Raw genomic sequence first — 26,996 nt, 5'->3', positions numbered from 1 at the left:
TTTGTTATGTTTTTAAAAGATATCTTATGTCACCAATGCTCCTTTTTTAAATCAAAGATACAATAAAAACAGTAATATTTTGAAATATTACAATTTAAAATAACATTTCTAATTTAACTCCTTAACTTCAGCATTTTTGAAAAAAGTTGCCAGCCACCGCCAGTATTTTATTTTATTTTTTCAAAAATTTGACCGCCAGTATTTTTGAGCAAAAATGTCATGGCCCCCAGAATGTTTTGTTGTATGAATATATCTGACCGTGCACTATGTCAAAAGAAAGAACAGACCCTCTGCTTTTAAAAATGTTTTTATTCTAGCTTCATGCATTAATATATTAAGAGTTAATATATTTCATAGTGTAATTTATTCCTGTGATGGCAAAGCTGAGTTTTCCAGTCTTCAGTTTCACATGACTCTTCAGAAATCATGGTAATATGCTGATGTGGTCCTCAAGATTTTTTTTTTTTTTTTTTTACAGTATAGAAAGTTTAAAATCCCTGTATTTATTTGAAATGGAAATCGGTGTAACAGTGTAAACAGTGTAAAAGTCTATACCGTCACTTTTGATCAATTTAATTGAGTTTTTGCTGAATAAAAGTATTAATTTCTTTCAAAATCTTACTTGCCCACATTTACTTGTAAAGAGAAAATTGTAAAGACGATTTTTTTAACATTTAAATGTATTAATTTAATGAAAAATGTTTTATGGTAAATTATGAGGCGTATTGAGGTTTGGTGAGCAGAAGAATCATCCATTATTTAAATGTTGTTCTTAGATCCTGTGAAGAAGCCATGGGAACGGGCAAACTCTGCAGACAAGTCTTCAGCTGTGACAAGGTACAGTATGTTTTAACAGGTTCATGGTGCAGTAAACATAAAGATTTTCACCATGTTTAGTGAGTTCTTTGTCTCCTGACTAGTAATGTTGCTTGTTATTTTACAACATTCAGTTCCTTTTAAAATGTACATTTATGGAGGCATTCAACAACGGATTGCACCAGAGCAGGGAGATTAATGATTTTGTCAAGCTTAGGGTTTGCATACGCAAGTAAATGCCTCGGTTGTCAATACAAATGGTCATGTTAAGGAAGTAAAGCACAGGGCAACATGAGCTTGCAATGACCTAAATGCAAATGCAGGTTATGCTCGCTTTCTGACAACTGCAAAATGTAGGTTTTATGTTTTGTAAGCTTGCATTGAGTGTTTGTGTAAGCACACAGAAAATGTCCTCTTTGAACTCTAAAAATTAACCCTTTATAAAAACTGAGATTACATCAGAAAACCTTTTTTTTTTTTTTTTACGCAAACATGACTTGCAGGTAAATTTTTGATCATTCAAAATTTATTTAAATATTTATGATGAATATTTTACAGGGCAAAACCGATCGGAAGCACCAGTGATGCCGAGTCATTTGACTTTGACAGAATGAAACAGGTTAGTTCAGACTATCATTCAAAATGTATGATTATGGTGCAAAAAATGAGGACGGACTGGTCTGCTAACTATTATAAAATCTGTTGTTTTCAAAAGGAGATCTTGGAGGAGGTTGTGCGGGAATTACAGAAAGTAAAAGAAGAAATCATTGATGGTAGGGGGTTATTAAGTGCATGATCATTTAAAACAAATGTGTTCATATCTTTTCAGTTTTTCTGAATATTTACATTTTTCCTCTCTTTCTTTTAGCCATTAGAAGGGAACTGCTGAGAATTGGCTCCACATAGTCTTATGAAATGTCAATGACGACGACTGATAACGACTGAAGGTTCGGGGAAGTACAGGAACGCGCACTTGAAAACGTTCTCGCAGCATGTCTGCAATGGTACGGAAAATTCATTTGTAGAAATGTTGTGCAGAAACAAGGAATTACTGAGAAGGACAAGGGAAAGCTGAGGAACAGAAGGAATTGGAGTGAGTGAGTGTGTGTATGGATGAGCGAATGAACGAGCAGATGGAAATACAGACCTTCACACTGAATTTTCTATTTCCTCCAGTATGAACGTTGAGACAGTCCACTCTGCAGCTTGCTGCTCTCGCTCTTTCAAGTCTTAAAGTCAACACGTTGGAAGATATTTTTTGTTTTCTAAGTTTATATTGTTTCATCAGTCATTGTTATTATTGTTAAGAATTGTATTATATTAAATGAGAGAGATACAAAGTTGCACGACAGTTATTGTCAACTTTTTATATTTTATATTACTGCTCTTAATCATTGGGTTTAATAAGTACAAACGGTGCACATTAGTGCTAGTAAACTGTCAGAAAACTACTATAGTTAAAACAGTCTGAGACATTTTGGTTGTCGTTGTTTTTTTGGCCAATGCTGGGGCCTCACTTATAAAACGTGTGTACGCACAGATTTGATCTTAGAGTGTGCAACATTTTATAAACGAGGCCCCAGAAGTTCACTAGAATTTTGTTTTAAATTAATTTGGAGATATGAGGTTAAATATCGACACTCTTTCAATGAGCTCAAGAGATGGACATGGAAAAATATACATGTGTATATATATATATAAACAACAACAATGTGAGATGAATTATTGAAAGAATTGGGTGAATTGTTTGATCGTACAATGTATCCTGGTTTAATTAGGTTGATCCTGATTTTAAAAGTTGATGTTGATATTTCACAAAAATTACAATTAAATTATTCACATGGTGAGAGTGAGAGATTGATGGAATTAAAAGAACTTTAAAAGCTTTTCCCCCTTTTAAAAAGTCTTGTCCTGTGCTTCTGTTACAAAAAACGTCTTGCATTTTCATTGAACATTCAACAACCACCTTGCAAAATCTGTCAAATTCATATGTAAGAGAAATTTATTGAACAGTGTGCTGAACAAATAACATATTTATCACAGTGGCGTTCAGAGTTAAACTGTCACAGTGCAAACGACAGAACTTATGAAACTATATTATGTAAAGACAAGTTACACAACACAATGATATATGGCTTCACTGATGAAAAGTCTGCTTAAACATTTCATCTCAGCACTTCTTTCCTCAGGTACATCTTAACTGGCATCTCAGTAGTTGGATAGAGTTGAGTGACCATTGGCAATGATGCACAAACAACTGCATTCATGTTGTACATGTATACCATAAGAACAATATTAGATCTAAAACAAAGTTTCCCATCTTTGCTAGGAATGAACGCATGGAAATATTCTGAGAAGGTCAACTGGGCTTTGATACTCCTAATAATTTAACATGGTCACAGGTGCAGGGAATGTGAAGTTTTACTTTGGATATTGTTCAGCTGGATCTACATATATGATGAAATGCTGTGACAGATTGAAGAAGTTTTGCCGGTTCTTAAATGTAAAGGTTCGTTCCTTTTCAACTAATAGCCTGGCAAGTATCAATTATCTTTCATTTGCAGATTTGTGTAGAACTTTTTATAAATACATTGTAGTACGTTTGGTTAGATCAGTAGTCTAATACCAAATTTATTCCTTTTTGCCAAGTTTGTATTGTCTCTTGATTCTGGCGTAGGGGCCGATGGTGTCATCGAACACAAAGTCCCAGAGCACTCGCATCCAGGAAGTGTGTTGAGGGAGAGAGTCATAGTACTCTGCTGCAATCCTCTTGACCTGTAAAATGAGAAAAATCCATAAATAAATCATAAATATTACTTATGAAATTTCTGTTTATGTTTTGAATGACAAGCGTAATGTGAACCAAGAAATATGAATGAAGAACAATGCAGCTAGAGTGTAAAGCGTAGGTGGAGCGCTGGTTTTCTGTATGTAGTTCTATCATACTTAACGGTTTAAACATTAACAGACACAATGTACTGCACAGGCAATCGGTTTACAGACATGCCTTTGGGTTCTCTTTCCCTGAAAGTGTGATGTGTGTAAGCTGTGAGCGCAATTAAATTGTCTTATGGACACTGATGAAGCTTGAAAAAGAGTTCAGCAAATATTTGTCTGTCTTTCTAGATAGTCTCACGACACCAAATGCCACATTCTTCCTCTTAATCAGTAACTGATAAAATCAATACAAAGCATTACATCACCATGACATTTACACTAGAGCACTACCCTGAAAAGTAAACTTACTTAGAATAAAAAATCTGGTTCTCCTTCTGGTAATGGCAGCTTATTGTCATAGTGGACCACATCTATGAACTTCTGGATAAAGAATCTCTTGTATGAGTGAGAAAAACCAAGGCAGAAACTGTAAACTGCCATGTTTTCCGTTTCATTGTATAAGTCAGTATTGGATATTGAATTGTTAATGCTCATTTCCTCTCTTTTTATATATAGATCACCTTTGCCATCACCTAACCTTCATCTTTAAAACACTAAATTAATATTCATTGAGCATTCATGAATGATTGAGTTAATATTCATTTTCTTAGTGTACATAATAATGTTGTGATGCCTTAATTCACTTGTAGTGTGTAAAAGCGACTTTTATTTAAACAATGGAATACAGCCAAACTCGTACCTCAGGTAATTTGCTGCCAGGAATGCTGGGGAAGTCATGGTGCTCCATATGGTATCCCACATTGAAGGTTATTAAGTTGAGAGGGCCGTAATAAGAGTAGGTTTCATGACCTTTCGTAAACATGTAGTGCTCAGCGATGAAATGTCCAGAGATGGGATGCAGGCCCATGCACAGTATAGAGCCAGAAATTAGATAGACTATAGGCTTGAGCCCCCAAAAATAGTAGATGATAATGTCTACCACAAACTGCACGACCGCATTCAGCATCTCCAACCTGGTCACGGGCTTGGGGTTCACGATCAACGGACGGAGCGCGTAGAACAAAGGCTGGAGAAAGAGCCAGAGCACCTTCCTGGCTGGGGTGCAGAAGAACCAGCCCTCAAGGTCGGTCGGAATATCCACGTCCAAGCCATCTCCTCCGAGATATCGGTGGTGGTCGATGTGGTACTTCTTGAAGGATGCCGAGTAAGGCAAGCCAATGGGGAGATTGGCGAACATGGCAAACCAGCGGTTCCAGCGAGCCTTTTTAGTGCCGAAGGCCACGTTGTGTGAAATGTCATGGATGGCTAGGGTCAGAGAGTGGTTGATGCAGCCACCGAACGCATACGCCCAAAACAACACCCACTTCCAGGAGAGCTCGTGGACCATGTAACATGCCAGCAGCTGGGTGAGCACCATCCCTGACACGACCCACTTCAGCTGGGGGTCATGACCCATCAAAGACTTGATTTCAGGATACTTTGCTGTAGAGAGAGTACAATGTCAAGAATATGAAATAATTTGTTTGAATAGAAGAAAAAAAACTATTTTTGATCATTATTTTTTATTTATATACATACATATACATATATATATATATAGATATAGATATATAAACTGTTGCTTGAGCTCATGAAATTTGTTTCTTGTTACAGGGATTATTATCTTTATTGAAGTCTTATTCATGTTCAAGGATGTGTTGTAGGCTACTTCCATTAAAGAAAGATTGTACTTGAAATTAAGCCTTCACAACGTCATTAAATGCTTGCATCGCACTTGAAGCAGGTTATTTTTAACTAAGATGTTATTGAAATAACATCTTAACTCAATTTTAACAAACATCTTAAAAATAAAATTAAAAAGTACATATTATTTATACTTAGCTTTGCAAAAATGATGACGACTTTATTACATCTGCTAGTGGAACATGTTAAAGCACTATGTTGCGTAGTCAACCAATAACTAATTCTTCCCACATGGGAGACGCTCCCCTAACAGTGTGCTTTTTTAATTAGTGGATTTGTTTGCCCTGCTAATGTTCTGTTTATCATCCACTGCTGCAGGGTCTCTTTAAAACAGTTCCACAAATATCCATGTCAAAGTGACCACTTTCACATGTGACCTGCTTGCACTTTTTTTTTTTCATGCAATTTGCATAATATCTGATAGCAAACGGTCCATATTGCTAGGCTTTCTACTGGTTTATGCTTGTGAATGGTAACATATTAATCATATTTTGTTTTTTTCATCTAGGCTAATACTGCCACAATCAGTGAAAACGGGCCCCTCAGTCATCATCAAAAATGGTTTCGGTTCCATATGATAAATTATCTGTGTATTTGTTTTGCTTTTACATTTTACATATGTCAAACAAATGGTGCTCACAAAATAAGCAGCTGTGGCTGGACACATGCGGTTTCATGGATGCACTTTTCCCTACCCTTGTACTCTTAACAAGATCACACCTGTCATGGCTTATTGTCACATAAACACACAAACAGGTTCAGCTTGTCATATTTAAATTAAGCCTATGTAATACAACCGGCTTCCAGTGTTTCCGAACATCGGACAAGTTCATCCGTGTAATGAGTAGCCAAATGCCATAAAGTGTGTAAATAAAAGTACCACAAACTTAACTGCCAGATGCTTAAAAAAAAAATCAAAGGTGATGTTTGGGCGTAAAAATGACTATATGGTCTTTTTAGCAAAACAAGAATAATTTAAAAAGTGATTTGGATTGCACTGACACCAATCATTTTTAACACCAAGTTTTTCTGTTACTTAAATATATTGTATAAAATAATTTATATTTACTGTATACAATATTATAAATAATTATATATATTTTATATGCATTTCCTGTTACTTAAAATATATCATATTTATATAAGTATTTATACACTTAGCCTATATATAATATTTATATATTTATATAAGTGTAGTATCAGAATCACCATCCCTTCTGTAATAGTCTAAAGATGATAGAATAATACACTATTAATATTTAAAGAGCTTAAGGTGTAAACTACCCGCACGACTTCACAATATCATGTCAATATCAATACATGTTTTTTGGGAGATATTGATGGAGAATTGCAGTAAAGGGGAAGTTCTTACAGTTCAATAGGTCTGTCAAAAGAACATCAACTTTTTAATTTCTGTGATAAAAAAAAAAAATTCACTCTGGCCTTCTATCTTGTCACTTTTGTGGTGAAATCTCCAAGCTGTTCATAAATGTGTTTTAGATGGTAACTGAGCTTGTGACACATCTTCATTGTTATGGTCATAAGACTATGTTGTCATCAAGCAAGACCGATTGATATTGTGCCAATAATGCCTTGAATCAGTTACCTCAAATTACCATCTCCTGAAGCCATTGTCTGGTAGATGTGATCCAGAAAAAACACATATATGTTTCACCTGTCTACACCTGTGTGTGTAGCCTAACCACATTAAACTAAAGATGTGACAAAGTGCGCTTGATCTCATTTACAGAATGAGACGAGTTAATATCTTGCATACATAACATACGACGACAGAGTAGAAAAGAAAAGAAAAGAAAAGAAAAGAAAAGAAAAGAAAAGAAAAGAAAAGAAAAAAAAGGAAAATATTCAGTTTTCATCCCTCTTGACACAGGCTATAAGCACGCGCACACCCACGCTCGCTCACTCTTCCGGGGAGGTTATTATCAGTATAGGCTAACGCTATATTGGGTATTATATTGAATATACTTTTTTGAATTTTAAATTAGAAGATAAGCATCAGAATTAAAATATCATCTTAATTGACCTAATTCCTCTACAATCAGTGATTTGAGTTATGCCATGGCACTCATGATGAAAGTGCTTCATGGTACACATTTGAACTATATAGCCGGTATCTTTGCCAACACAAGATATACAACAGGATAAAAAAAAATTAACACGCTCCCAAATGGTTACGTAGATATTTAAACTCAATTCAAGACAATCGGCTATCAATAATCATGACTTCTCCAGCATGTTTTTGCGAATTCAGCTGACGAAGGCTACAGTTATTCCGGTCATTTGATTAACACTTACCTAAAATTTCTTTTCTTCTCCATGTGTGCGGTTGCTCATTATAAACCCATTCAAAGTCCCAGCGTCCAACTGCTTTCCCCATTTTCACACTTGTGTGCCGCTGGTGTAATGAGCTCAGGTGATTCCTCGCTTACTAGACTTGTTTCGCACACGCCCTCTTAGATAAGAGGAGTAGAAGGTGTGACTGAGTTTATGCCATAAGCCAACGGTAACTAACTTCAACCGAAACCTTAACGAAGTAACGAGATAAAGTTGGCCAGAGAGCAGCCTAGCCTCGTCCCAATAAGAAAATTACATTTGGCCACAGATGCAAAACCGTTGTCTGTGAAAATGTTTGCCAATGTGATTTAAAATGTACGCCTACACGGGACAATATACGTAAAGTACAGTGAAGGTTTTTTTTCTTCTTTTCTTTATTATATACTTAAGCAGATGTCAGTGTCACAGTCCTGTATTTCTGGTCTAGACAGGTTTACGTCACCTTACCGCGAGGGGGCGTTTTTTAATGTTATTATTCCTTCAAATAGCATAAGGAGCATTTAACAACCTCCTGACCTAGGAATCGACTCTTGTCCACTGTAGTAAATGTTATATTTTAGTGAATTTCTCTGACACCCTACATGTCTCAGTCTGGATCTCCTGTAAAGGGCACATTCGGGGTTTTTCAGAGATTCCAAATGTTTAGAGGTTTCAACTTTCAACATGACAACTCTCTCTCCTTGGTCTTTAAAAATGATTGACATTAATTTAGTGATCAAATTTAGCAATCTTATGGAAATATGATAATATTTTGTGATTATCATTTTAATCTGACAAATTTCCAAATTGTTTGCCAATTATTAGGCTACTCCCATTATGACACCTCTTTTTTTTTAATTAGATATGCTGCCCCAACACATTAATAAGCTAATTAGATACAATGTAGGCTATTGCATGGGACTACCAATTTATCAGAATCAGAATGAGCTTCATTCGCCAAGTGTGAGCAAACACATAAGGAATGCTGTGGTTTTTCAGGAGCTCTGGGTACATACATATGAACATACATGACCTATGACACGAATTGAAAGAACATTTAAATACGACTAAGAAAGACATTCATTATAATTATAAATAAAATAATAATATTATATTATAATGGCCATTTTACCCATATATTGCATAAAGTAAAATGGAATATCAATTAATTCCATTTATATTTTTCATAATCTAGTTGAGATAATCTTTATACAAAGTTTGGTAAAAAAAAAAAAAAAAAATCCTGGAACCTACAAATTGATTGGTTATTGAAAAAGAAAAAACAATGTTTTTGCCAATTCATGTAATTTGTAACTGAGTCTTAAATTCACAAAACTTTCTTGGTTCTCAGGAGGATAACGGACAAATTTAGATAAATGGCAGGCATGTAATGTGATATTTGAGTCATGTAATGTATTATGAGGCCTAATAAGAGAAATGAAAAAGAAAAGAAAAAATAAGGAAAAAAAACGAAATAGCCTACATATGGGCACTTGCATTATGAATAACATTTTACGAAGTATAACTGATTACATAATGTCAGCAAATATAGAAATAAAACATAAAATAAAAAGGTCCCAGAGTATAAAACAAAAGTAGAAAAAATACCATTTCACTATTAATACCTAATAATTAATACCTAATAAATACATGCTCTCATCAAATTTTTTTGCTTTTACATTACACAACATTATATTGTTTAAAGTCATCATGTATAAAAAGAAAATAGTTTGTATTAACCCAGACCATTTCGTTGTGTGTATAAAAGGAATAGGACTATATGGAACTTAGTATATTATAGTATATCACTTCACTTCCATCTTATGGCATTACACTTCCACCTAGTTGTAAATCTATAGTTTTCCTTTATGAAAAATCCTCTTTATGTAAATCCAAAATATATTTGCTTATTCAATGAAAATGTCCGATGATTCCGATGATAAAGTTATTTTATTTTTGATATGCAGTTTATCAACTTTTCTCTAAACGATGCGTCAATGAAGATTTAAAAATTTGCTCGTGGATCATTTACAAATGTTTAGTGTTAGTGGTGAGAATGAGGTCAAACGAAGAAGATCTCGCGAGATCTCGCTTGTCTGATCCTCAGGCAGAGTCCGTGAACGGAGTCAGTCAATGTGGGACGGAGTTTTGCCTGTTTGTTAGTGGAGAAGGAGGGGGAGAGCGGGTCGTTGACTTGACACAGGGCTTGCTTGAAATCAGTTCGGAGAGCAAGAATGGCGTCGGGTGAGACACTGTACATTGAAACCGACGGCTCGGAGATGCCGGCCGAGATCGTCGAGCTGCACGAAATCGAAGTTGAGACCATCGAGACTACAGTGGTCGGTGGAGACGACGACGACGACGACGAGCACCAGCCGATGATCGCTCTGCAGCCTCTAGACGATCCGAACCACGTCAACCATCAGGAGGTGATTTTGGTCCAAACTCGCGAGGAGGTCGTGGGCTGCGATGATTCAGACCTCCACGCAGACGACAGCTTCGAGGACCAGATCCTCATTCCCGTCCCTGTTCCGGTGGCAGAGGAGGAATATATCGAGCAGACTTTAGTGACCGTGTCTGGCAAGAACCCGTCGGGTAGGATGAAGAAAGGGGGAGGCAGTGGGAAAAGAATGGTCAAAAAGAGCTTCCTCAACTCCGCCGAGGCGAGCGGACGCAAATGGGAGCAGAAGCAAGTGCAGATCAAAACACTGGAGGGGGAGTTTTCCGTCACTATGTGGGCATCGGGTAAGTTTTGACATCACATCAAGTGCTTTGTTCTCGCGCAGGCCTCGTGTGGGCCCTCTTCCTGTCGAGCCCGTTATAAAGCTGCCATATAGTTCATTGCCAGAATCGATTTTCAGACCGAAAAAGCTACTTTTAAGGATGGCCCCGGTCTAAATGTTTTTGTTTTGATGGGAAGCCATGTTTTAAGTGTGGATGGGCGCCGCCATATTCCTCCAGACCATTATGGCGGCCCCGAAACATGGCGGTTGTGTGAGCGGGGAAAGATGGCGGCGGGAGCGGAGAGAGGCGCTGTGAGTCCGCCGCGCTGCTGCAGGCCGCAATGGCGCAGCTCATTTTGAAGAAGGGGAGGGACCTAGTCACACGATCTGCTGTTTGTCTGCAAAATATCTGTCTCACGGCGCTTCATTCTCTCAATAAACAAATGTTACCGCGTATTTAAATCTTGTAACTGACGAATTCAGATACATTTAGCAGTTTCTTGTGCCGTGGAGCGATAATTCTGTTTAGTAAGACGTGATTAACATTTGTACACATTAAACGTTAACAGACAGATGCATTTTTGCGCATTGATTTTAAAAGCGATTTAATGTTTAAAATGCTGCGTATTTATTATCAGTAGTACATATTCAAATATTTATGGTGGAAAGCAAATTGCGTAACGTTAGTTGGGAGAATAGCTGTTGCGATTTTGATATCTTGGCTGCCGATAGCGGTGGTTAACGACAGTTTAAATTCAGAAAAGATGTCATTTGATCTCTTTAAACTTGAAAGAGTTAAATAAAATGTATTTTTTAAAATAATGAAGAAACTACTCCAAGTTTTTAGTACTTGAATATTTAAATAAAGAAAATGAGCATGGAGTGCAGGTTTTAGTCTTCTTGTTTATACGTTCTCGAGTGTGCTGTGAACCACCACAGACTGCGCATGCGCTTCACGCGTCTACTCTGTTCATTCGGAACATTTGCATAACGCAATACATCACTAGAGAAAAAGACCTAAACCGTGCACTTCATTGCATTTCTATACTCTCTTAAAAGGACCATATTTGGATGCGGAATACACGTGACTGAAATTTAAAGTGCCCATAATCGCGTCACCATATTAAATTGCTTCTGCATCGATTCTCGGAGACAATGAAGAGATAATTTGTTTTACCCTGAAGATGAATCACTTATGACTTGGGTGTTGACTGTCTTCAGTGCATTTAGTTTTTGTTTGCTATAACGCTTTGCTCATTATGAATACAGGGTGTGTGATTTGATTAAGTACTTAGCTAAACGTTTAATCTTGTGTTTTGCACAGATGATAAGAAAGATGTCGATCACGAGACCGTGGTGGAGGAACAGATCATTGGGGAGAACTCTCCTCCTGATTACTCAGAGTATATGACAGGCAAAAAACTGCCACCTGGTGGCATACCTGGAATTGACCTGTCAGACCCCAAACAGCTGGCAGAGTTTGCAAGGTGTGTATTCAGCCAAAAGAATGAAACTTTATATGAAGTTCCAAACATAGGTCCAGGAGGAGCCTAATCATTCAGTCCTGTCAGTCATCATTATGAGCATTACAATAAGTAGCAGTCTTTTATGGCATAACGTTTTACAGTAGGCCCTAAGCATGAGATAATTTATTTTGGCAGATTTTAAAACGGATTGATCCAGAAAATAAATCGGTATGTTATTGATTTTTATGTAGTATTTTGAAGGGAAAAAAACAAATATTCTACATCACAAGTTTAACTTCCAAAGCCAAACCTATACTTGTTTTAGATAAAAAACAGCTGCCTTTAGTTTTTGTTTTGACTTGTGTATTAAACAGCACACACACAAATGTGTCTTATCCTTAATATTTTTCACTATACAGAATGAAGCCCAGGAAAATAAAAGAAGACGACTCTCCAAGAACGATAGCATGCCCCCACAAAGTGAGTGCCTGTTTTTAGCATTTATGAGCATTATGTTACATTTCGGTAACTGAAGTGCTGATTTAGGATTTTGTGCTTCAATGTCAAGATGTTTCTTGTTTATGATCGCTGTTTAATATATATATTGATGATTTTATTTTTTTACTTTATCATTTAGATTTTTTTTTTTTAGGAGTTTAGTTGTTTATCATCATTGTCTTTATCATAGGGTTGCACAAAAATGTTTCGGGACAACTCCGCTATGAGAAAGCACTTGCACACCCATGGGCCACGGGTTCATGTCTGCGCTGAATGTGGGAAGGCGTTTGTGGAAAGTTCCAAGCTAAAACGACATCAGTTGGTTCATACTGGTGAAAAACCTTTCCAGGTAAGATTATTAAAAAAAAAATTGGATAATGCTGTTCAGAATGGTGTAGAACTGAATGAAATCTGTTAATTCTAACTAATAAATATCCTAATGCTTTATCTTTCCCTCCACAGTGTACTTTTGAGGGATGTGGAAAGCGCTTTTCTTTGGACTTTAACTTGCGCACACACGTGCGGATTCACACTGGAGACAGACCGTATGTTTGCCCGTTTGATGGCTGTAACAAGAAATTTGCTCAGTCCACCAACCTGAAGTCTCACATTTTGACACACGCAAAAGCTAAGAACAATCAGTGAGATCGCTCGCTGAGGAAAGTTCCCTTAAGACATTGTCTGACAACAGCTTCCTGCTCCAAAACCCACTTTGTATGTCGTTTCTAGAACCATTCTTTTCTAAGAGAATCTCAGCGCACATTTTGATGGGAAATGAAATGTGAATGAGGACCTGATACCAAACTATCCCGTCAACCTTCTCATGGTATAGACCCGAATTAAATAACTTCCCGGTTATGAGAGTTTCTTCTTTTGAAGATGTGATTGTTTTTGTGGACCCTCATTCACATACAAGATGCTCATTATCCTGAGCCCAAAGAAGCAAATTGTCCATCAGTGTGTCCGTTTCTACCAGTTTGCAAAGACAAGGACTGCTTTTTAGATGTCTTCAAAGTGTGCATATTGTACACTTTTTAGAGCGTAGAGCTGTCATAATATGTGTGTGTGTGTGTGCGCGTGTGTGTGTGTGTTGTCCCTGAGACTTAAAACCTGTGAATGCTTTTCTTTAAGGAGAATGAGTTGGCATTCAGCTTCTTTTTTTTTTTCAATGTAAATACAGCTTTTCTTTGTGAGAGGTATCCTGTGCAGGTATCTCATTTTGTATACCTGACATGTATAAATGTTTTGAAATCATGTAGATAATAGAGATGTTGATTAGATTGTGTTTAACCAATTAAAACAGTTTTATTCAGCTTCAGGAAGTACTGCTACATACACATGCCTTCTTTTGTAACACGATAACAATCTACTCAGTATGTGAAAAGACACTTTTCCATTGAATTCTCTAATTTATTTGATGATATGGAATAAAGCTAAACTCCCCTGTGTAGTTGTCAAGAGCCTGAAGTTCATCATCATGCTGTTGTATGCTAAATGCTCTCAACTGATTGTTAAAGCTGCACAATCCTTGCTTTTTACAATTGTTTTAATTTGATTTCACAAATGACTGCCTGAATGTGATTGGGTCTGCTTCATGGTAATTGTCAAAAAGTATGATTGCCTCTAGTAGACAACAGTAAAAAGCAGCAGTGAACATAATATTCGACAATGTATCTATGTTGTATATACATGTTTTATATTTGTTTTATTATATATATATAGTTTTAATCCTAACATATAACTAACCGTAAATATATTTAGTTATTCAAATTATATTGTTTAAAAAAAAAAAAATCACAACACTAACATTGCATACTTTGAGCTAATGTTGTTAAAGCATCCCAATTTAGAATATGCACAATATTCAGTTATAACTTTAAAATTACACATTTATGCTTAAATATTTATATGTAGCAGTGTGCTATTGGTGATGAAGACGACTTATTTTTGCCCTAATAACCTCAAGTATCAATACTTGCAGTGCATCACAAACTTGCAGAAACCTAAAAATGATTTTATTGAACTAAATTAATCTGACCAGATTTGATCTCACATACACCCTATAGACTTAAAGGGATAGTTCACCCAAAAATGAAAATTCTGTCCTCATTTACTCACCCTCATGTCGTTCCAAACCCGTAAGACTTGGTTCTTGTGGAAGCTCAAACTTTCTGAGTAACACACAAGAATGAACCTCATTGGTTCTCGCCTTCTGTTTACCACAACTGATGTGTACATTGATGAATGTTTATATGTGAATAAAAGCCTAAATTAAATCTGTTCATCATATAAAGCCATCGTGTCTTCATAAAATTTGGACTAAACCACTCAATTCAAAAATATATTAATTTGTGTTACAAAGATGAATGGAAGTCTTACAGATTTGGAATGACACGAGGGTGGGGTGAGTAAATGACAGAATGTTCATTTTTGGGTGAACTAACCCTTTAAACTTGTTTTTTCATGCCTTTTAAGAGTGTCAAAAACAATCTCAGAACTTTTAACAGAATATACTTTTCTTTTTTTCATGTATATTTCGTGAGCTCATAAATTGACTTGATGTTAACAGAAATCTCAACACAAAATACCAACTCCAATGCAGTTCAAGCAATTGCAATCTTAAATTGAGCGTTTAAACAGCATCTAAATCTACTTAAATCAAACACTTGAAGCACACAAAGGTAGCATTCATTTCAAAATAAAACCTTTAATTTGTATTTTTTTTCAGCAAAGAAACATCATTGTCTTAAAAATATTCATGTACTTTTCAGGGAATCCTAGAGGCAATGCTTCTTTCAAAAAAACAAGTTTGACCGGTTGCTCCAACAACATTCAGTGCACAAGACGTGTGGTAGAAAAACACTCTCAATCTCTCCAACAACCTAATAGTTCCAGAACAACAAATCTATTCACAATTTAATTCCCTGAGGACCTCATTTACAATAACTGAAATCAACCCATTAAAAAAAAAAAGACAAAAACAGGCCATTGGTTTATGCAGCTCTCAAGTATGTTCCATATTTAGGCTGGTTTCATTACATGCTACATTTAAACCTTGAAACATCCTAGTGTTTATGATAAAAAGGATCTGTTTTAAATGCATTTAAAACGATATGGCATTCATAGAGAGGAAATGTACATTTATGGAATATTGCACTTGAAATCCAATCGGTATAAAAATGGAATTCAATCAATAGATTTTGTTTTATTAAAAACAAAGGCTTGTTAAATATTTGGTTGTGTCCTATATCTGGAATCCACAGATCCTTAACTCATCTGAGACAAATCTTCTCCATCTGAAAGAACTGAAGTGATATGACCTGTTGGACAGGGAGGGGTTAATCAACCAGGCATAAAAGATTCAGTTTACATTGAAACGACTTTGTTTTGTGAGAATGATTCTTTTAGATGATTGACAGCTATGAAATCTTGATGTGATTATGATATTTGTCATGTAGATGCTTCAGCAAAAATAATGAAAAACCTAATATCGGTGTGTTTCTCGGAATAAAAAACAGCAGCAGCTCAATCCATGAGAGCTGCAAGAAGAACAGGATAATTGGGTGTTCCCCATCCCGTTACTGGATCCCATGAAGGAGAGGCACAGAAACCTTTCCCTTCAACTTTATCATCCAGACAACTCAGATGACATCCCTCTGTCACCTAAGAGCAGGAGAGAAGACGTCATTAAATCAACAATTTGCTGACGGGATATGGTTACTAGAGCAGGGGAACTAAATGTTTTAACTGTCACAGTGCCTTTAATAATCATTTCAATTATGAATGTGGGACAGAGCTATACTTTAAAACATCACTTCATTGTCACTAAATATGGGCATTGTTGGCATAATGTGTTCTGAGTTCAGTTCTGAGACTCCCACTACAAGAAAGAACTGAGCTGAATACACAGACTAAGAGAGTGACTATTGTGTCAGCGAAGAAAACAAGTTTATAAAACTTACATCAAAAAGACCTTTGCCTTTCAGTTTGTAAAGGCGAGGGTTGATGAATCCTAAGGAAGGAAGGCCCTTTAGGAAGCGCTGGTCATTTATTAGGGAGAGAATTCCACCCACTACTGGAGTTGATGCCTTGGAAAAACATCCAGATTACTTCTACTACTGTAGAGTGAAATTAAGTTACTTCATATTGCACATTGTTCTTGCATTTTCTGCTGCACACTACTGTTCAAAGGTTTGGGGTCAGTAACTTTTTTTTAACGTTATGCTCACCCAGGCTGCATTTAAACAAAAATACAGTAAAACAGTAAAAAAAGATTAAGGTTATTGATAAATTGTAATAATATTTTACAATATTAATTGAAATGCAATTACTTTATGTAATGGCAGAATTTTCAGAAGACATTACTACAGTCTTAAGTGTCACATCCTAACATTGAAAATGTGTGCTGTTTAAAGGGATACTCCACTTTTTTTGGAAATAGGCTCATTTTACAACTCCCCCAGAGTTAAACAGTTGAGTTTTACCGTTTTCGAATCCATTCAGCCGAACTCCGGGTCTGGCGGTACCACTTTTAGCATAGCTTAGCATAGATCATTGAATCAGACAAGACCATTAGCATCTCTCTCAAAAAAATGACCAAATAGTTTTGCAGCGCAGCGCCTGAAAATAGGTCTAATAGGTTAGACAAACTTAGTCCCGGTCACGTTGGAAGTTACCGAGCTGGGGACTATTTTCAGGCGCTGCGTCATATCATTACGCCTGCTGGACTCATGGTACGGCAGCAAAGTTTCTTGATTATTACGCAGGAATGAGAGTATAGTTCCTAGCCATATCAGCCTAGAAAATCGCAACTTTTCATTTTCCGTCGGTCTTAGTACACGATGTAACTACAGAAGAGTCAAGTTTTAAATAGGAAAAATATCGAAACTCTTTGGTCATTTTTTTGAGAGAGATGCTAATGGTCTATGCTAAGCTATGCTAAAAGTGGTACCGCCAGACCCGGAGATCGGCTGAATGGATTCAAAAACGGTAAAACTCAATTGTTTAACACTGGGGGAGTTGTAAAATGAGCCTATTTCCAAAAAAGGGGAGTATCCCTTTAATATTTTTATGGAAACATGATAAAAATAAATTGGATTCTTTGATGAATAGAAAGTTCACCATAACTATTTATTTGAAATAGAAAACATCTGTAAATTTATAAATGTCTTTACTGTCACATTCAATCAATATTTATGATAAAAATATCCTTGCTGAATAAAAGTATACATTTCTTCTTTTTTTTTTAAATCTAGCTGACCCCAAACCTTTGAAAAGGTAGAGTATAGTCCATTGTTTTTTAATCAAAATAAAATCTTAGTATGCTACACTGCAGTTTTACTGTTCAATGTATTTAAATTATAAATATGAGCAAACCTGTAATAACATAAGTGCACTTGTAAACGTAAAATGTATTATTTACTAACCGAAGTTCCAGAAACCCATGGTACAGGCACACGGTTGGTGACAACCCAGTAGTTGTCAGACAGTGCTGCTAAGTCTGGGTAGGCTCTTCCAGTGTTGTTGAAATATGTCTGAGGAGGTAGAGGCTGAACACTCTTCAAATAAGTTCCAACAGCACCAACCTACAGAGAACAAAACACAAAACTCTGTTTGTCAGGAAAATTCAGCACTACCTAGAATACAGAATCCCACAGGGCTTTTGCGAAAAAAGAAGCTAACCATCCCGAGCTAACTAAAGTGTACCAGCTCCATAGTGGATCCAGCCTTGATGATGATTTCAGTCAATACCGAAATTTACAAAGACTTCAGATGACAAGACCTTCAACAAAAAAAACTATCAAATACTATCCTTATATTGTAATCATTATGAGCACAAGTTGTAATTGCTGCCCAACACTGTCTCTGCTTAACTGAATGAATGATGTTTACTCTGTTTACCACATAACATATCTTATAGCTGTATATTACTGCCAGATGGGCATTACTTTGACACACTCATCTCTAACTGATAACAGAATACTTCCTAAATTGTAACATTGAAACAAGCATTTACTGTAAAGCTGCTCTGAAACAATATTGTGTCAAGTGATAAACTATTCAAAAGATGATAACTGCACAGCAGTTGGTGACTTAAACATACAACATAGGGTCATGAGAAAACGACTGTGACTCCATGTGACAATGATCTCATACAAATGTTTAAAACAGGAAATAGCCCCTATTTCAGGCACTTAAAAAAATAGACCACATACAGCATATTCTGAGCTTTTTTCATTGAGCAACAAGATTTATGGATCTTTACCTGATAATCTGGCATTGCAAACACGTTACTGAAGCCACCTCCACTGATATAATCTGTAATCTCATAGCTGAGTTTGAAGGGGTTCTTGAAAGAAGTCCCACCCACAGTGGTCACATAGGGACTAGATAGGGAAGAGATTCATTTCACACATCAACTACTTTCAATATAAAAGATATCGGTACTATTCAGTTTATCTAGAGAGCTATGTCTACCTGGATGCAGGGAAACTCGGCCTGAAAGTATTTCTTTCCTTGGTCAAGTGTCTACAGCCCGCTCCACTGTCACCTGAATGAAAACACAGATCTAATTTATGAGTGTGGCTTTCTTTGATATCTTATACAAATGAGAAAAAAATACAGAACTAGCAGATCATGCAACCAACAGCTGATCATATTTCAACTTGACTTTAGTTATCTTACCGGAAGCAAAGAGCATAGATATCCCTCTGAGGCCAGTCTTCATGAACTCATTGTTGATGCGGTTCATATAGGCATCAGAAAGACTGTCCTCATCATCTCCATAGCTGATGGTGTGGACCCAAGGCACCGCAGACATGTTGCTGAGCAGCAGCATCCACTGAAGGAACGGCTCCTGAGTCTCATGACGACCTGTAACAGATCAGATCAGTTGAGGAGCTACCCAGCAGATATGATCCTTAAAGTCACCATGAAGTCAAAATTGATAATTCTTGTCAATTTATTATAAATGATTTATCCATGTCCATATTTTGTTTTCAATTTACGTGCCCTCATTATCTTTAATCATAACAACTTCCCCTCCCTCTTGCAGTGACATCTTTTCTCTGATGATGTGTTTACTGGCACAAAGGCGGGACATCCTGTCACTCACATGAGATCACAGCAAAAGCAAACCACAACCATTCAATAATCCAATTAATTCCCGATGGACGAAATCAGGTCTCACCCAACATTTTTTCTTGTTTGAGAAGCCGTTTCATTGGATATACATCACAACAGGGAAGAAAAGCCTATCGCAACTTCCGTTTAATGCTGACGAAACCGCAAACTAAACTAAGGCAAATTATGGTCATGAATCTGAATGATTCTAGCTAAAGTTACACTATGTAATTTTTGGCGCTCTAGCAGTTAATAAACAATACAATACTGCATCTTGAGGAGGGACATTGTAGCCGGAGCTACTTCTCTCACACAGGTACTGGGCACAGCAGTTGCCATCTCAAAAGGTCTAAAATAGTCCAAAAATAAACACTTATTATAGGTGTACTGTAATGATTCGACAAAAACACGGTTTGGAACATGGATTCATGCTCATTATATAATTATTGAACAAAAAAAAGTTACATAGCGTACCTTTAACTTAAACTGAAACCATTAAAAAACAGTTTTGTTACTTGAAATAAAATAAACGTTGATGAAAAAAAAAAAAAAAAAAAAATTCAGCTAGTTGTCAAAGCAATATTTCTCATGTACTAAATAGTAACTAAAACAGAAAAATTATAAAAATGACAAAAGTTCTACAACTTTAACTACAATTAAAATTAAAACAGAAAACATAAAAAATAATTGAATAAATTAGTAAGAACTATAATAGGATCTAAATGGTACTGAAATAAGTCACATACCTGGATTTGTGAAGACCCATGTAGAAATGTTTGCTCCACTGCTCATGATGTACTCCACATCCAGACTGGCCTCAATGCCGGCTTTCCCACCGCCCTGAGTGCCCACGACCCGCTCTACAGCTGACATGTGCGGGAATCCTCCCGCAAAAAGACTCATAAACTCAGCCAAGTCAGCGGGGTGGTAGTACTGCTCCAAGAACTAACAAGTTTACAGTCTCAAGTTAGTGGAGATATTTGGCACAACCAAGAAGAACATACCAGAATACTATTCACATGTTGAAATGAACATTTTCAGTGAAATCTCCACACATGTACCTGTGCCACTGCCTGACTGTTGTTAGCGGCAGTGCCCACATCTTTTGCAGTAAGGTTGTAACGACTCCTAATTACTGAGGGGGTGACACCCAAGTGATAGCCTAATGCTGACTGTCTTGCTCCTTCCCAGCCTTTACTGATCTCCTTTCCTTTTGGTGGAAAACGGTGAACACCACCCACTAAAAAGACATCAAAAATAGGCTTTTTGAGAGTGATTACTTCAAAGATCTTTCATTAGAAACATTGATACCAGATGCATGTTTATTAGGATAAAATAATGCATGCATGTCACTAAAAAATACTGAAAAACAGAATGCAGTATTGTTGAATGCAGAATATTATTGTCCTTAACCCCATAAAGCCGGACATATGAAATAATACTGGAAAAAAAAAAAAAAAAAAAAAAATCTATGAAATTGCTGAACAAATTAGCATAAACAAAATCTAAATTTAAAAAAAAAGTTTGCAAAGTGTTTTATGTTTTGTAGCATAATTCACAAATCAGGCTTTTATGGTCCATATAGTTATAGAGAATATGTTGCTCACACTTGATGAGGAAAAAACACACCCAGACTTTTTTTTTGCCCAAACTGACCAAAAATTATGTAATTTGGTGCAGTAGCTGATATTTATATAACCAAAACGTAAATTGCAATTCTGATTATAACAGAACAGCATACTAATTACAAAAATGTGCATATACATATCAGTTGTCACTCTATATCTCCTAATAATGACTTAGTAAGATGATATTTTAAATGCTTAATTTTATGATAAAAGCTCTGTAGTTTTTACTGTGGGGGGCAAAACATATAATGCAATGCAGTACAACAATCACTAAGAGATGTACAAATAAACCTTCCTAAAAAAAGCCTGTTGTATCATATTTGATACATACATTTTGACATGATTTTTCTAAACAATTATGTATAGATAATAAAGTAAACCTAAGTTGCTTTAGTACTGTAAATGTTAATGTTGAAATATGAATAACAATAAAAAATCATTACTGATTTTGCATCAGAAAGATGTGTACTACCACAACCTAAAGGTTGACATCTTTACAATTACACTAAAAGGCCTTTTAAAAACAATCAGAGGGCAGAAGGCATGCAGATAGATTTTTGTTTTAATAATGTTCATAATTTAGAGGCTTTAGAAATTCATGTATCAAATATGATTGAAGATGGAGATGAATGGTGTCAGCTGCTCACCAAAGTCTAGATGCTGATGCACATCTTCATGAACTGAGTATAGAGATGTTGACCTCAACAGAGTGTGTGAATCTCTTCTGTAGCGGTGAAATTTAGAGCCGGGGAGTAATGCTTCAGCCACCCTGACAAGGATAGATAGAAGATGAGAGATCAAAAGTTTACACATGGAAGAACTGGGCCGTGCTTTATATAAAAGCAGAACAACAAACTAGAATAATTTTTTTTCAATTTCTAAAGGAAAAACAAATAGAAGCACAACTTTTACAAAAAAATGAAAAAAGAGGCTATTTTTTGTGGACTTTTATTCTAAAAAAATTCTATGGATATGGTAAAGTTCACACAAATTGTCCTTACTGTACAGTCATGACACACTGAAGAAAGTCCCGTGTTACAACTGTGTGACAGTTTTTGACCCCATGACTCTGGAGCCAATTCTGCACTACTTTCTCGGTCAGCTGAGATGGCTGTACAAGAGCAGCTACTTCTTCCAAACTCAGATACTTCCCTAAAATATAAATGAGAAAATGAGAACTGATTTCTTTATTTCATCAATTTTGATTATATAAAATGAGAGGCCCAATACCATATTGTTGTGAATCTGGGTCCGACACTAGTTTCAGTAACTCTTCCATCTGGTTAACATTCTGCTGCTTTAGTGCAAACGTAAGTTCCACTTCCTCCAAAGGTCCAACCCGTTCAACTAGAATCCAGTCCTCAGGCACACTAAAACATTGGGAATAACATTAGCTATGTTTCCATCCAAACTTGTGAATTTAACGTATGTGAAAATTGGAATATCGCATAAAATATTTGCAAATAAAGCACCATTTTAATCCCGTGCGTTCAAGAAAGAGAACAAAATCGTCACTTCCTGGGAAATTGGCGCAAAAATATCTGTAATAAAAATGGAAGTTGCGGCTTTTTTCCCCACATCCTAAATGACTGTCTTCGAACGTGTCGAACTAAACGCAATAAACTCTATTATGTTATCTTGCGTTCGGATGCTGGTTTCTGGGAACACAATCATGTGAGATGCTTCTGCAAGGGAATTAAACCAAATCATTATGATGACAGACTTTGGCTCAGGCATTTCATAATGACCAAACCAACATTTGAGATGAAATTGGATAACTGGACTAACCAGCAGACCAATCACATCCACTGTCGAGGCAAAGACAGTTTTTTTTGCACATTGAGGTATTTAAACTGTAAGTGTGTTTCCATCGTAATTTATTCACATCTTCAAATCAGAGAAAACCTTTTATCCGACTCAATTGAGCGCATGCGATTTAAAGCGCATTTTTTGAATTTGTGCATCTTTGCGTCTCCATCTACCTTTTTGAATGATATCCCCAAATGCACATAAAAATAAGTGGATGCAACATAGCTATTGTTAAAGGCCTGTTTAGTGTAAAGCGATATGTGGAAATTGCATTTATACTGGTCACTTAAAGTCACAAAAAGTGACCAAAATAATTCATAGTTTGGACTTACGAAACATCTTGATCAGCCTCAAGCAGCTCCCCACTGACCAGCCAAATTAAGCTCAAGACAAAAACGGGAACCCTGTAAAAAAATAGAACACTGTCACTTTAAGAACCCAGTCTGATGCACAAGGGCGTAATTTCCTATGGGGACAGGGGGGACATGTCCCCCCCACTTTTCAAAATCCCGTTTGTGTCCCCCCCACTTTCAAATTCGTTTGTTATTATTTTTATTTTTTTTCGTACACCGTCATCGCCAAGGAGGAACAGGACACAGAGAGCCTGTGCCGATGCGCGCTGCCGCGTCCAGGAACGTCGCGTCCACACTCTAAAAATAGCTAACTGAAAGTTCTAATGTGCAGGTAGCTCTCCTGACACGCCGACACGCACACGATGCACAGACAGCGCGCCAGAATCCAGTTCTCTTTCGCGCTTGAACGAACAATAACACACACATTTATGCCAAAATGCCCGTTTTGTCGAGTATCCTCACAAGAACAGTCTTAAATGAGTTAAATAAAAGTCAAGAGTAGAAAATTAAATGCGTGAGATCCTCTCAGCGGCTGGTCTTAAAGTGACAGCAGCCACTAATTCTCTCTGTCAGTAAAGTTAACCAAAGAACAAAGGGAACAGAGAAAATTACTCACTGATCTTGACTAAAGAACATTTGTAGCTTTAATAAGGATTAATCTATGTAATTACAATTTATGCAGTGCGGCCTATTTGATAACCTTATTCAATTTCTGTATATTTCATACATGTTAGACAGGAAAGGCACAGGTAAATATGACATTTATTATAGGTTTAAGTGAGGATTGTTTAAAGTTCACTTAAATTAAAATTTGTTATATTTTTGAAGCCTAATAAATGTTTAAAATTTTGGGGGGGGTCATTTTCATCGAGACATCAGTAGCCTATATTAATATCAGTGATACTGGCCTTCATTCATAAAAAGATGCTATTAAACAATTATTTAAAATATACTGTCTTAATGTTGTTTCTACATTACAGAGGAAATTGAGTTGACTTTATTTCAATTTTATTTACACACAAAACATTAATAGTGAACATTTTTTACTTTATAAAATGATTCTCTCAAGTCTTGGCAATCTATGAAACAAAAAAAAAGTAAAAAAAAAAACAAACATCTTTTTGTTATACATAGTTTAGTAGCCTACTATTCTTTTCGGCAGAATTTATCATTATAATCAACTTAATTATTTTCAAAATTATTATTATTTTTAATTATTTTGTATCACCATAGTCCCTAAATGTATGTAAATGCGGGAAATGGGATTCAAATCGAAAAATTTTCCCCCCATTTTGTGTCCCCCCCACTTTTCAAACCAAAGTTACACCCTTGCTGATGCACATTCAGTTATTTTATGAGAGGCGGTATTAACATTAAGTGACATGGCATCTGACGCACAGAAGCCAATGGCACATGTCACTATACGTATTGGCACATCCGGTGGCACATCCGGTCTTCATTGGCATGTGCCAGTGGATAGTGGCATGTGTCACTGACATTATTGGCATGTGCCAGTGGTGGATAGTGGCATGTGTCAGTGACATCGCGACACACTGACACTGACATGACACCGTGTTCCGACACCTCTAGTAGTGACTGACAGATTAATCGAACACCTATAGCCTACTGACGTAATTGTGGCACAAAATCCTAAATAAATAGCCTAATTTTGTGATATTTAAAATATCAATTAAACGAATTAAAGTGCATTAATATTTTTTCAAACGTGTTATTTGTCACGTCTGTATTTGATTCGTATGTGCCATTGAATGTTGTGTAATACCAGCGCTACTTTATGTTGTTTATCTCGCAAAGTCACAAACTGCCCATTCTAGAAAAGAGACAAAATAAATCTGTCATGGGTCACTACGAATAACGTATTAACAGTCGCGTCCGTTACTGTAAACCTTTATTTTTGCGTGATGCTGCACAGACGCACGCCAGTAGGTGTCAGTATAAGTGAGTGTAACACTGGCCAGCACAAGATTCTCATCTGTGGCTTTAATATTTCAAAAATAATTGTATCGATTTATGCATGTTGTAGGCTACACATTAACTTAGCGATGTTATAAATCATATTTTTTGACAGCATAAAGCAAATTGTTATGCAAGTGGCATATGACGCAATCCATTGGCACATCTCACGTTTTAGTGACACATGCCACTAACTATCCACTGGCACATGCCAGTTGGCCTGTGTCACTAAAACTGACATGTCTCTTTATGTTGTGGCACCTCCAGTAGTGACACCTCCAATAGTGACACCTGCAGCTGTCTGCCGGAGTATAATGTAGATTATGTAACATATGCACATAGTTAATTTGTACAACAAAAAATTATTTTATTTATTGAATAATTCCATAAAATTATTTTTGAAATATTAAAGGTGCTGAGGAAGGTCCTGTGCGACCGAACGTTTGTTGAATTTTTTAAATGTACTGAGCACTTTTTTGCACTTGTATAAATAAAGAATATTGCTAGTAGCTCGGTATACTCCTTTTCAGATACAGAGCCTAACAAACAAATGAGATGAGAATCTTGCGCTGGCCAGTGTTACACTCACTTATACTGACACCTACTGGCGTGCGTCTGAGCAGCATCACGCAAAAATAAAGGTTTACAGTAACGGACGCAACTGTTAATACGTTATTCGTATGACCCATGATAGATTTGTTTCGTGTCTTTCCTAGAATGGGCAGTTTGTGACTTTGCGAGATAATCAACATAAAGTAGCACTGGTATTACACAACATTCAGTGGCACATACCAATCAAATACAGACGTGACACAAATAACACGTTTGAAAAAATATTAATGCACTTTAATTCGTTTAATTGATATTTTAAATATCACAAAATTAGGCTATTTATTTAGGATTTTGTGCCACAATTACGTCAGTAGGCTATAGGTGTTCGATTAATCTGTCAGTCACTACTGGAGGTGTCGGAACACAGTGACATGGTGTCATGTCAGTGTCAGTGTGTCGCGATACCACTGACACATGCCACTATCCACCACTGGCACATGCCACTATCCACTGGCACATGCCAATGAAGACCGGATGTGCCAATACCCATAGTGACATGTGCCATTGGCTTCTGTGCGTCAGATGCCATGTCACTTAATGTTAAAACTGCTACTGTATTTTATGGTAAACGCACAAGAGCAAGAGGTTAATTTTACTGACTTTTCTCTTTTTAACTTTAATAGTCAACTTAAACAATTAACATTAGACAGCAAACTAACAGTACACAAGGGAACACGTTTACTTTACTGTGTGTCCTCCTGACCATGCATCTGACCTCGTGAGGTTAACCATAGTCTGTGAGACTTACAAACAGTCTTTGCAAATAATATCAATAAACTATGACTACGGTAAGATAACGTTTGATAAACAACAAAGGACTCACCGCATTGTTTTCGCGTTCATGCACCTTGATTTCTGATTCTGAAAAACACCACAACACCAAATGTCTGTGACCGAATGGACTAATCATGTGATAGTCACGTGACCATCAGCTGATCTTTTATTTTGATTGAGGAAGTTAATGTGCTGTAAGTGTCTGCAAATGAAAACTTGTAAGGAATGCAGAGGAAGTCTTAGTTT

General features: G+C 36.4%; 4 protein-coding genes across 9 annotated transcripts in view; 2 read left to right on the top strand and 2 right to left on the bottom strand.

Moving 5' to 3' along the window:
* Positions 1-2,663, top strand: part of evla (Enah/Vasp-like a) — a 34,614-nt gene extending 31,951 nt beyond the window's left edge. For all 5 annotated transcript variants that reach the window (XM_084393399.1, XM_084393396.1, XM_084393398.1 and 2 more), the window contains 4 exons: positions 777-837; positions 1,375-1,435; positions 1,532-1,589; positions 1,685-2,663. In XM_084393399.1, coding sequence (XP_084249525.1) covers positions 777-837; positions 1,375-1,435; positions 1,532-1,589; positions 1,685-1,722 — 218 coding nt within the window. In that variant the 3' untranslated portion in view covers positions 1,723-2,663. The remainder of the gene's footprint in view (positions 1-776; positions 838-1,374; positions 1,436-1,531; positions 1,590-1,684) is intronic.
* A 4-nt stretch (positions 2,664-2,667) lies between these two features.
* On the bottom strand, positions 2,668-7,943 carry degs2 (delta(4)-desaturase, sphingolipid 2). The gene is made up of 3 exons (XM_084393400.1): positions 7,774-7,943; positions 4,454-5,196; positions 2,668-3,591 (listed from the first exon to the last, which is right to left on the bottom strand). Exons 1-3 carry the CDS (start codon positions 7,853-7,855, stop codon positions 3,448-3,450), a joined length of 969 nt encoding a protein of 322 aa, XP_084249526.1. The 5' UTR covers positions 7,856-7,943; the 3' UTR covers positions 2,668-3,447.
* Positions 7,944-9,732: 1,789 nt separating this feature from the next.
* On the top strand, positions 9,733-13,924 carry yy1a (YY1 transcription factor a). The gene is made up of 5 exons (XM_084393692.1): positions 9,733-10,536; positions 11,839-12,001; positions 12,400-12,460; positions 12,669-12,827; positions 12,941-13,924. The coding sequence occupies exons 1-5, from the start codon at positions 10,026-10,028 to the stop codon at positions 13,121-13,123; spliced, it is 1,077 nt and encodes a 358-aa protein (XP_084249818.1). The 5' UTR covers positions 9,733-10,025; the 3' UTR covers positions 13,124-13,924.
* Positions 13,925-15,165: 1,241 nt separating this feature from the next.
* Positions 15,166-26,909, bottom strand: tpp1 (tripeptidyl peptidase I). Of its 2 annotated transcripts, XM_084393687.1 has the most exons (14): positions 26,800-26,909; positions 23,370-23,441; positions 22,459-22,598; positions 22,230-22,380; positions 21,876-21,997; positions 20,662-20,840; positions 20,347-20,545; positions 19,163-19,351; positions 18,956-19,028; positions 18,744-18,864; positions 17,905-18,063; positions 16,441-16,566; positions 15,963-16,141; positions 15,166-15,798 (listed from the first exon to the last, which is right to left on the bottom strand). In XM_084393687.1, the coding sequence occupies exons 1-13, from the start codon at positions 26,817-26,819 to the stop codon at positions 16,004-16,006; spliced, it is 1,689 nt and encodes a 562-aa protein (XP_084249813.1). In that variant the 5' UTR covers positions 26,820-26,909; the 3' UTR covers positions 15,166-15,798; positions 15,963-16,003. The 2 variants fall into 2 exon arrangements, with proteins under 2 accessions (XP_084249813.1, XP_084249812.1); XM_084393686.1 differs by having other exon boundaries at positions 15,166-16,141.
* Positions 26,910-26,996: the final 87 nt, after the last annotated feature.

Source organism: Rutilus rutilus (genome assembly GCF_951802725.1).
Source record: "Rutilus rutilus genome assembly, chromosome: 21".
Lineage (NCBI taxonomy): Eukaryota > Metazoa > Chordata > Actinopteri > Cypriniformes > Leuciscidae > Rutilus > Rutilus rutilus.
Note: the sequence above shows the minus strand (reverse complement) of the source record. Positions and strands in the feature narration are given on the sequence as shown.